Raw genomic sequence first — 11,437 nt, 5'->3', positions numbered from 1 at the left:
CTTGTTCTGGGGGCCAAATAAGTTTCTAGATGGGCTGGATCTGGCCATTTGCTGACCTTTAATAGAGGGCATGCAGGTTTAGAAGATGGATGGAAAGGCATACAGCTACAGTTTAACCTTTTCCTAAAGCAGAGTATAAATTCCAAAAACAAGAAGGAAGAGGTGGTTCCACTATTTTGTGGAAAGAACACCATACAACACTGGTAATGCATATAATCAGAGATCCCCAGTCAGATGCTTTCCAGTATTTCCGTTCTTTTACTGAACATCGGACTCCTGTTAACTCTACTGGAGGTTGGACCATACATAGTTAGGTTTTATACACAAATGTAACTGAAAAATGCGTTATGATTGGCTCTTTAAGTGTTTTCATAAACCACGTTACTGTACACACAAACACACACACACACACACACACACCAGACAAACAATAATAAATAGACAATAATAAATATTAAAATCCCTCTGGGTTAAGAATAAAAAGCCAATAGACAATAGCCACAGTAAAATCACACTGATTTATTTGAGACACATATGAACATTTAAATTTGCTTGTCCAGCATAGACTGAAGAAGTGTCCATGTGAAAAATTTGCCCAGAAAGACATTCTTGACTTTGCTTATGATGCGATGCTCGGCTGCCTGTTGTCAACCTGGGCAACCACATGTAAGCTGGCATTTGGTTCCACAAACTGAGCTTCACTATAGACCAGGGGTGTCCAAACTACGGCCCGCTGCCTATTTCTCATTGGCCCACTTCAAATTCCAAAAACATATTGGAATATGGCCCACGCGTGAAAATTGACTGATATACTTCTATATTTTAACACTAGATGGTGCTGTTTTAATCAAGACAGCTTATACACCGGGGGTCTCAAACTGCAGTCCTGGGGGGCCTGGAGCCCTACACATTTTTGAATTACCCCTCATTTAACACACCGGATTCAACTCCTTGTGCTAATTACCACACAGCTCTTGATCTGAATCATTTGTGGTGGAAGGAGGAAAGATCTAAGCTACATGGTGCTCGGGCCCCCCAGATCCAGAGTTTGAGATGCCTATTGTACACCAAACGAGCGAAGAAAAATTTGGACAATCCCACATTACCTGATTCCACGGTTCCCTGCGCGTTGCGTGACAGAATGGGGAAACAAGAGCAGGGAGCCGTGCAGTCTGTAATGTGGGATTTATTCGGGTTGAACACACTCAGAGACATGAAACGACGCCACACAACGTTAATGACCGGACTGGGGAAAACATACCTAAAGCAGAATTAAACACATTGGACTAATTAACCACGGTGAGAAATAGCTGGTAATCATGGGGATTAATCACGAGGGGGCGTGGCACACGGGAGGAGCGGACGAGCGGGGCATGATATAAACACATTAAATTATTAAGCATAATTATGATTTTTTGACCAGATTTGATTGATTGAACTTAAATACAAAAGACATGAGCCCATATACCTGACATCTAGCAAGTTTGCCCAGCCCTCGGAATATTTTTCGGTATGTGGCCCTCACTAAAAAAAGTTAGGACACCCCTGCTATAGACGAAAGGGCCGCTGTTCACTCTGCTGGTTTTCATTTTCAATTCACAGCGGGGCATATCTGCAAGAACACATGGGAAAATCAGGTATCTGAGCCTGATGAACTGAGAGATACTGGACTAGCAAGGTTTGTGTTGAAGGAGCTTACTTACCTTTGGGTCTCCTTTGTCCAAATATGCGGCGGAACAGCCTGATGAAGAAGTGCTTTACGCGTTTTACTGCTGTGAATCTTGGCACCTTGTGGTAGCTGTTTGATGGAATTTCCTCCGGAGTGAAGCCCTAGGGTTGTAGTTTAAGATGTTTCGGTTGAGCAAAGCAATTCCTCAGGATGCATGAATACTATTGAACTCAGCAGACCAGCAGTTTGCATGTACCTTAGTGAAGAACTTATGATTCAGGATTTGCTCCAATGTGGGCCGATCCTGTGGATTCTTTTGTAGGATCCAAGAAATCAATTTCTTGGCTGATGAGGAGAGGGACTTTGGTAGAGTGTACTCTACTTTAGTGACACGCTGCTTGATTTCTTCAGCGTCGCCATCAAAGGGGTATGCACCAACAAGCATCGTATACCTGTATCGAGAAAGTCAGCAACGGCATTCGAGCTTCATTTGCATCTAACAACATTCTGCATTTGTGCATTTCAGATATCATTCTTGACTCTGGCTCTGACTGTGAGGACGATTGAGAAGGTATACATACATGATACACCCCAGCGCCCAGACATCTGACTCTGGCCCGTGTCCCTCCATCTTCCACACTTCAGGAGCCGCATACTCTCTCGTCCCACAAAAGCGTCTACAACACACACAAAAGGAAAACAGTATACATGTGCTTCAGCCTGCTGCATGAGCAATTTGAAAGATTTGCTGGAGAATCTAAGAAAAAGAACCCACTTCTGCCTGCTTTCCAGTGGCTCCAGCTTGGTGGCCAGTCCAAAGTCGGCCACTTTTAATCCCAAGGCCTCCGTTAATAATAAGTTCTCTGAAAGACCAATGACTCAAATATTTCACCTAATAACACCAGACATTAAACAGTTGCAGAATACAACAGCAGGCAGCAATCATATAAACCACACAGGAAATGCCATGTAAAATGCCAACACTAACATGTGAAGAATTAAACAAATCACGTGTGCAGGCACACATACCTAATTTGAGGTCCCTGTGGACAATGCCTTTGCCATGGATGTGTCGTAAGGCCCCAATGAGCTGTCTCAAGTAATATCGCACCTCTGGCTTGCTCAGGATTTCTCGTTCCTGAAGGAGGTCTAGCATTGACTAGAATGGGAAAAGAAAGGATGGCGTGAGTCGACATAGAGTCTTAACCTTAACAAACTGTCTGCAAAGGCCAGAAACAGCTGGGCTCACCCCCCTACTGCACAGCTCCATGAAGATATACAAGAATTTATCATCTTCTACATGATGGGAGAAGTTTACAACTTGCTGGTGTTGCAGCGTCTTCAGCATCACCACTTCTAGGAGACTCTGAAATGTCAGACGTGTTACCACAATGAGCATAAGGGAAATGCAATTTAACTATGGAGGGGGCTGACTTCAAGCAGGATTCAGACCACATACCTCTTTTATTCCAGCAGAGTCCTCTATCGGAATCACCTTCACTGCAAATATCTCTCCACTCAAAATGTCCACCATCTTAAAGCATTTTGCAAAACCTCCCTAAAAACACAAGTGCATTAAGAATTTAAGAATTTCTGCCATACGTAATTGATTACCCATTTTCCGTAATCTATGAAAAATAATTTTTCATCCCGCTCCCGCAGAAATGTGTAATATTTCGACCCGCTCCCGCCCGCATCTGTTATGATTTGTCCAGCTCCCACCTGCTGAATCCCGCAAGCAAGGCTGCTGAAGTATAGGGTGTGCCAAAAATACCGGACACATTTTAAATGCTATAATATCTTGGCTTATAAAAATTAAATAAGGTACCAAATTTTTTTTTTTATCTAACTAGGCTACAGACCTGAATTACAAAATATCTAAACCCAGTCTCAATAGAAACATTTCACAGTCAAAATGAGAGAAATATAGGGAAACATTGAAATTTGTGGCGCGGCTCTGTGTTTATTTCAACTAGAGGTCTGCGCAGGACTGATTTTACATCCCGCTCCGGCACAAGAAACTCTCAAATGTAGACCCGCGCCGCGTCCCGTGGGCGTCCCGCCCCGTTGCAGACCTTCTACTCCAGGCCCGGATTGGCTAATCGGGAGGACCGGGATAATTCCCGGTGGGCCGGTCCGTTTTTTGGCCCCTATAGCTGCCTGCACTCACAGCAGTCGCACTTTTTTCATTATTTATTTATTTGTTTGTTTGTTTATGTATTTATTCATTTATTTAACCATAGCCTCACTCTTTTTATTCATCATTTTACCGCAGTTCCACTCTTTTTATTTATTTTCTCGCAGCCCCATGAGCAGCTGCAGAATACAGCCTGCAGGTTAATGATGACGTAATTAGCATTCGACTTCCCCGACAGCGGCACTTTGCTCAACAGATCAAAATCAGTTGTTAAGAGATACACGAGAGATGAAAAATGGATAATAAAAAGCGAAAAGGTGGCGCTGAAAAGGCCAGAATTAAAAAAAAGAAAGCTCTAGAAACTGACGCGGCCAAATGTACTAAGCTGAGTACATTTTTCGTTAAAACCAGCGGCAGCGAGAGTACAACAACACATGAAGACGATGAAACGGCCGGTAAGTTAACGTTAAGCTAGTTAGGAGCAGTGCAAAACAACGATGTCTGCAAACCACCGTTCATGCTTATGTATCGAACTTTTTCTTGTACTGTAGCTCTTCGGCAGCAGCAGCCTCTAGTCCAGTTAGCTGCTAACAGTGAAGAGCCAGACCCCGTAACGTTACCAAGCACCAGTCATGAGCCCAACACACTAGAATGGGCAGGTAGGATTGTCATTGAGTGAATATAAGAATTTGAATAATTAATATTAATATTAATGAATATTACACCTGCTCAATGAAAAATGCCCTGAGATAATTAATGACATCAGATGATTCACTACATTAATAAATCTGACTTAACTTGATCAGAAAGCTAAAAAGGGGAAATTTGTGGTGAGAAATATTAGCATTTTTAAAATTTCATTTAGTGTCAGACGCAGAGCCAGGACCCAGTTGTACCATGAAGAGACTCTCAATGTGGAAAACACAGGCAAGCTGTTGTACCACAGGTTAAAAAAAGTATTGCAGATAATAGTGCAATACTTGTTTTATTCTTTATTTGTGTTTAAGGACTGGATATCTGTGAACAATTTTGCACAGAATATATATTCAGATATTGCAGAAAAGGACATTGTGATGTTTTATCAGATCAGAATCAGAAAAACTTTATTTATCCCGGAGGAAATTGCTCATGTTACTACAGACGGTCACACATAGACACAGGACAAGAACATAAAAGAAAAGAATATCAGATGTATAAGAACTAAAAATAAAGTTATAAGAGACTCTGCGCTATGTACACCATGATATATACAGAAGCAGAAATACAATATATATAAATAGAATAAATACTGTTAAGTTAAGTGGTAATTTACACAGGTAAATTACTGTGTGAACATTGCACATCCGAATAGCAGCAGGTTTCTTGCCCAGGCTGTGGTATGGTATGTAAGGTAGGTATGGTGTGTGGCGGGATGGAGTTTATTTATTTATTTTAGCGTCTGAGGCTGGGTGTGAGATCATTTTAACAAGTTATATAGTCTGATGGCCGTAGGTAGGAAAGATCTTCTGTAGCGTTCAGTGGAGCACTTAAAGCTAGTCAGCCTGTAGCTAAAAGTGCTTCTCTGATCAGCCACCACATTGTGGAGCGGGTGATCAGCATTGTCCATGATAGACTGAAGTCGGAACAATATCCTCCGTTCAGCCACCATTTCCAAGCTGTCAAGTTCCTCACCCACTACAGAAGCCGCTTTCCTAATAAGCTTGTTGAGCCTCTTGGCCTCTGCCACTTTCATGCTGCCACCCCAGCTTGCTACAGAGAAGAAAATGGCGCTGGCCACCACAGCCTCATAAAACATCCGCAGCATGGTGTTGCAGACTCTAAAAGACCTGAGTCTCCTTAGGAAGTACATCCTACTTTGACCCTTCTTGTAGGTAGCCAGTGAATGCTTTGACCAGTCCAGCTTATTGTCCAGGTGGACGCCGAGGTACTTGTAGTCCTGAACGATCTCCACATCCACCCCCTTAATGGACAGGGGAGTAGCAGGAGACCGTAATCTTTTTAAGTCAACCACCAGTTCCTTGGTCTTGTTGATGTTGAGTTGCAGTTGGTTCAGCTCACACCATTCCACAAACCTGTCCACCGCCTTCCTGTATTCCGAGTCGTCTCCATTCCTGATGCATCCAACTATAGCTGAGTCATCTGAGAATTTCTGCAGATGGCAGCCCTCCGTGTTGTATTTGAAGTCGGATGTATACATGGTGAAGAGAAACGGTGACAGAACTGTTCCCTGAGGAGCTCCAGTGCTACACATTACTGTGTCTGAGACACAGCCCTGCAGCCTCATGTATTGTGGCCTTCCTGTTAGATAGTCCATAATCCATGAGACTAAGGGGTAGGGCTGGGCGATAAAACGATTACGATATGTATCGCGATAGACACGTGATCGATATCAATAAAAAATGTGTTCGATAAAACGTTCGATATTTTTTATTCTTCGTCGGAAGAAAACAGAGGTTGCGAAGCTAGTTTGGATCCGAACAGGTGTTCCGGGCAATTCGGTTTCCCTATGTTTCCCCTGTCTATCGGGAAATAATGTTTCCCCTAATATTAAATCAAAGAGGTATGTGAAATGTCTGAAAATCACTCAAGTACATTATTACATGTGAATACTGTATTGTTATTAGTACCGAGGCCCAGAGTTGCTGTATACCTGTTTTAACAGGGGGGAACCAAATATCCTGGATGTCAGGAAATAATGTTTCTCCTAATATTTAGGCACATATGTATGTGGGATGTCTGAAAATCACTCAGGTACAGTATTACATGCGAATACAGTAGTTCGTCACGCATAATATAGTCTTATAAGAAATACTATACCGTTTTCATCAAGAAATATCTCTATCCAGCGAATTAAATACTTTCATTTATTATCAGTAAAAACAAAAAATATGTGATGTTTTAAAATATGTGGCTTGTTTACCTCAAGAGCTTCGTAAAAAGACATGAAAACAACAGCGAAACCGTGTACAAATCAGCGCGCGACAGGGGAAACATAGGGAAACTGAATTGCCCGGAACACCGGAAACGCAGCTGTCATAAATGGTCGTAGCAAGGCAAAACAACTGCTTTATGGAAGTTCTGCCGGTTTTTTGTGAATCACTGTGACGGTCGCCTCGCCCTTCCCTAACGCCGCTCGCCCCCCGTCTCCTGAATATTAAGTTATAGGTCTGTATCCTTTCGGTTTGTATGTGTCATGTTGTCCGGTTTTTCGCGTATCCCGTGTTTCGTTTCGAGTCTGCCGTGTCTTTTGTTTCCCCTTCTCTCTTTCCTCTCTGTGTTTACGGCGCACTTCCGGGTTCCGGCTCCCTACGTATCGCGTCTTCCTCGTTAGTGTTTGCATGTGTGTCTTTTCCTAGCACAAAACCTGGACTGAAAATATACTTGAATAGTTCAACTTCAAGTATGATTAGAGTAAGAATAACTTGAAGAGTTACTTTTTCATATTTCTGCAGGTTTTATATTTCAAACAATGTTACTGTACTGTATCAGGTTTGTTTTTTTATATTACAGATGTACTGTATCTCAGTCTACGTCAGTTTTATTTATGTTTACAAAACACTGCACATATTTTTAAAACACTTTATTTTCCATGGTTGTTGACATGTTTAAAATAAAAATGTTTAAATGTAATATATTTTTCTCCTGGTCTTTATTTTAAATGGGTCATAAAAAATGTCAATAATTATCGATATCGACCGATATGAAACACTCATATCGTGATACAGTTTTCAGTCATATCGCCCAGCCCTACTAAGGGGGAGGGAACCTGCATAGCAGACAACTTACTCCCCAGTCGGGCAGGCTGAATGGTGTTAAAGGCACTGGTGAAATCAAAGAATGTGATCCTCAGGGATCCTCCAGGTTTCTCCAGGTGGCTGTAGGCACGGTGCAGCAGGTAAATAATGGCATCATCCACTCCAACCTTTGTCCGATAAGCAAATTGAAGTGGATCGAGTGCTGGTAGAACTACTGGGTGGAGTGAGACGAGGACCAGTTTCTCAAAGACTTTCATGCAGTGAGAAGTGAGTGCAACTGGCCTGTAGTCTGATGGGGCACAGGGTCGTGCCTTTTTCGGGACAGGGACTAGACATGATGTCTTCCACAGCACCAGAACCTTCATGATATTTAGGCTTAACTTGAAGATCTTGTGCAGAACTCTGCATAGCTGGGAGGCACAGGACTTCAGAACCTGGATAATTACGTAACGCATCGGAAATTCGAACGAAGACATGAAATAACTTTTTTTCCCCTCCAAGAAATCACAGGTATTACATAAAACGTTTCTGCAAACACACCCACTGGCATTAGTTCGACCAAAAAAAAAATCAGTTTCAATAACTCACAATATACACCTCTAGTTTTCATGAGAATATTAAATCAGCCATCCGACACGCTTTTACTGTCAGGTACCCAAACCCAAGGGAAGGGAACAAACACCACGCGCAGCGGCTGTAAATGGCGCGCGGAGAGGAAGCCGGGAATTAGCCAATGTAGCTATTGCCACGATATTATTTTATAAAGGGGAATCTAAGTTGCATTTAGTTAAGTATATTTATAATTTAATTTAGTAATCGCACTCTTATTGTGCTGGCGTAATATACGATTAATAACAAAAAAAGAAAGGTGAAAATATATATATATATATATATATATATACACGATTCCTATGATAAGCAAGTCGCAAGCACGGACATCGTTGAACTCTGGAAATGAAAGTTAGTTACAAGAACGTAGACCAACAATTTCCCTTTGTGGCATGCAGCGAAGGATGTATTTAATGTTGCTTTGCAGCTTGTTTTACTAAAATGTAATTCCACAAGCTGTGCATTCTGTTGATTTGTGTTACATATTTTCCTCCTCACTTTTTTCACGATGGATTTGGAAAGGCCAATCAGACAGACCACGTGTTTCTGACCTGGTTGCTAAACTTCTGTAACCCCTGGGCACAACTAGCACATTGGGTGGACATCTTCCAGTGACATGACTTCAAGGTTCACCATCGGCCAGGCAAGCTCCAACGACACCCTCTCTCATTGCCCCTGTAGGACGGATGACTCCTGTTGCTGCCGCCACATCAAGGACAGCCAGAGGAGGCCCATGGCAGCAGCAGTGCAGGTGACCATTGGTGGCAAGGGACTGGAGACCGTTGACTGCCAATGGCTGCAGATGGAGCAGGAGAATGACCTGGCGCTGGCTGGCTGCAGGTGTGGAAGCAGCTGAAGTGGAAGGAGTCCTCTTCTCTCAACCTGGAGACCAAGGCCTTCTACTCACAGTGGGGGGGGGGGGCTCACAGAGCACAATGGGCTGCTGTACTGGTGCTAGCAGTTTCTGCACAGAGAGACACACCTGCAGGCACCCTGGAGCCTTTGTCCCACAGTCCGGATGGCAGTGAATGGTGCAACAGCAGCCAGGTACCATACCCAATGCATGAATTACATTATTCATTATTACATTGTAAATATCTCTAAATGTCTTTTTCAGATGCTCACCAACCAGGGGGAATCAGAGGAAACTTTAAGCCAATGTATAATTGTAAAAATGCTCTATTTCAAAAATTGAACTGAATGTTGCTTTCTGAATGCAATTGTTTAATCTTTATAAGGAACGCCGACTCTGGGTAAGACCTGGACTGAGCAGTGCTTGGTGGCACAATTTTCACCCACATGCCCAGTGTACTGTATGCTAATATGCATCATAAGCTATGTCATTTGCCTTTTACACGGTGCAGTGTGAACGTCAAAGGTTTTTCTTATGAAACCCCAGTCAAAAAAATAATTAATGCATTAATGCAGACATAGACTTACTGTGAGCCAGAGTGGAGGACAGCAGCACTGTCATCAGGAGGAAGAAGGCAGAGATCTGATGGGGCTTCATGAAGGGGGTGGGGTGAATCAAAAAGAAAGACAAGAGAAGAAAAAACATTTAGTACTTAAAACACCTAAAATAGACTGACCACATACTCAGCCAGGTGGCTCCATGTGGTTTGAAAAACAGCCAATTGCACACATGCATTGCAGCTAATATTAATACCTTATAGTACATGCTCAGAAGGTATATGATGTCGGTCTCAGCAAATTCTGCCCCTCTGTCTTGTCCGCGATCAGTCTATTTCAGGCACATAAAGTGGAAAAGGTGTTTTATTTGCACACCACCTCCACCTCCAGTCACACAGCCATTTTAAAAGGTCCTGGTTCAACTTTTGGCCTCAGTTTCGGTGTAGAACCGAGGCTGAACTTCATCCAGTGGAATCATGAAGCCCCATCAGATCTCTGCCCTCTTCCTCCTGAAGACAGTGCTGCTGTCCTCCACTCTGGCTCACAGTAAGTCTGCAGCATCTCACAGCTTTTATCAGGACTTTGTCAGTATTTTAGGTTTAAATATCTTTGATAGGAAATACAAGGTTACAGACCCTACTGTGAGATATGATTACAGTTCTGTCTAAACCACTTTCTCTGTGTGCATTTTTCATGGACGTATTCAGAGAGGCTGCATGTATTCTGTGAGGCGGCGGCTCTCCAGGAGCTCACCACACACCAGCAGGGGATCAGCAGCACCATGCACACCACTGCTGACCGCAGTCTCCTCACAAGCAGCCACAAGGAGGACCGACAGAGCAGGCTGGCAGCTTCACCTGCAAGGCCTGAGGCTCCTAAGAAGAAGAAGGTGGATGGATTGATTACAGAGGGACAGATGAAGAATGGGGCTGCTGTTTCCAAAGAAAGAGCTGGTATATTTCTCCCATTTTTCGTTAATAACATTACCCGCTACAGTTTTGTATGTATATGCTGTAAATATCTTGTACATAAACTGTATATACATTTTCGGTTCTTCATGTCTATCCAGAAGCCAAACCAGCAAAACAATGTTGTTTTACATACTTTCCTAAAAGCCTGAGGATGGACCTCATAGTTAAGTATGAGGAGACCAGAGGAGACTGTCCTAAACCTGGAATTATGTAAGTATTTACTCTTTTCATGCATTGTTTTGAACTATTACTGGTTCTTGGTTTAAAGTTTGTTGGATGCAAACTGTCTATAACAGAACTGACTTGTAGTTCAGAATCAGATGTATATGGAGAAGGATTTTTTTATTTTTCATTTTCAGAATTTACACCAAAAAGGGCATTAAAGTGTGTGTCGATCCCAGAGCTCGCTGGGTTCAGGAGGCCAAAAAGAATCTGGATCAGCGCTTCTTCCTGTTCACCCCATTTATTCTTCTGTAACATTATTTCCTGTCATCTTCCAAATCATGTACAATTTAACTGAATTTTATAGTTTAATATCTAAAGTTTTATTTAGCCATTAGTTAAATTTGAATTGCACACATGCTGCTTTGCAAGCATATTACTAAATAAAGACTATTGAAAGGTTATGGTTCAGGTTTTTTATTTAAATAATTTCATTTGTAAAACAATGTTTTTTTGGTTGGTTAGCATATGAAAAATACAATTAGAGAAACATACAATCACCCAACCTTGGATCAAGTGAGAGATAATGGATGGATGGATGGTTCAGGTTTTTCATTTAAATCATTTCATCTGTAAAACAATGTTTTTTTTGGTTGGTTAGCTAACTTCAGTCACAGTGTCCATGCTAACCCCAGTCAGAGTGTCTATGCTAATCCTAGTGAGG

At 42.3% G+C, this 11,437-nt stretch overlaps 1 protein-coding gene and 1 long non-coding RNA gene across 2 annotated transcripts; one reads left to right on the top strand and one right to left on the bottom strand.

Moving 5' to 3' along the window:
* Positions 1-1,010: 1,010 nt before the first annotated feature.
* LOC140586303 (serine/threonine-protein kinase PLK3-like) lies at positions 1,011-3,203 on the bottom strand. The gene is made up of 8 exons (XM_072708115.1): positions 3,129-3,203; positions 2,919-3,035; positions 2,699-2,828; positions 2,445-2,532; positions 2,251-2,346; positions 1,926-2,121; positions 1,704-1,830; positions 1,011-1,057 (listed from the first exon to the last, which is right to left on the bottom strand). Exons 1-8 carry the CDS (start codon positions 3,201-3,203, stop codon positions 1,011-1,013), a joined length of 876 nt encoding a protein of 291 aa, XP_072564216.1.
* A 7,295-nt stretch (positions 3,204-10,498) lies between these two features.
* LOC140586305 (uncharacterized) lies at positions 10,499-11,122 on the top strand. The gene is made up of 3 exons (XR_011988159.1): positions 10,499-10,533; positions 10,650-10,761; positions 10,911-11,122. It is a non-coding gene; the product is annotated as an uncharacterized lncRNA (long non-coding RNA).
* Positions 11,123-11,437: the final 315 nt, after the last annotated feature.

The sequence above is a fragment of the Paramormyrops kingsleyae genome, unplaced genomic scaffold, assembly GCF_048594095.1.
Source record: "Paramormyrops kingsleyae isolate MSU_618 unplaced genomic scaffold, PKINGS_0.4 ups38, whole genome shotgun sequence".
Taxonomy (NCBI): Eukaryota; Metazoa; Chordata; class Actinopteri; order Osteoglossiformes; family Mormyridae; genus Paramormyrops; species Paramormyrops kingsleyae.
This window is presented reverse-complemented; position numbering and strand designations above follow the sequence as displayed.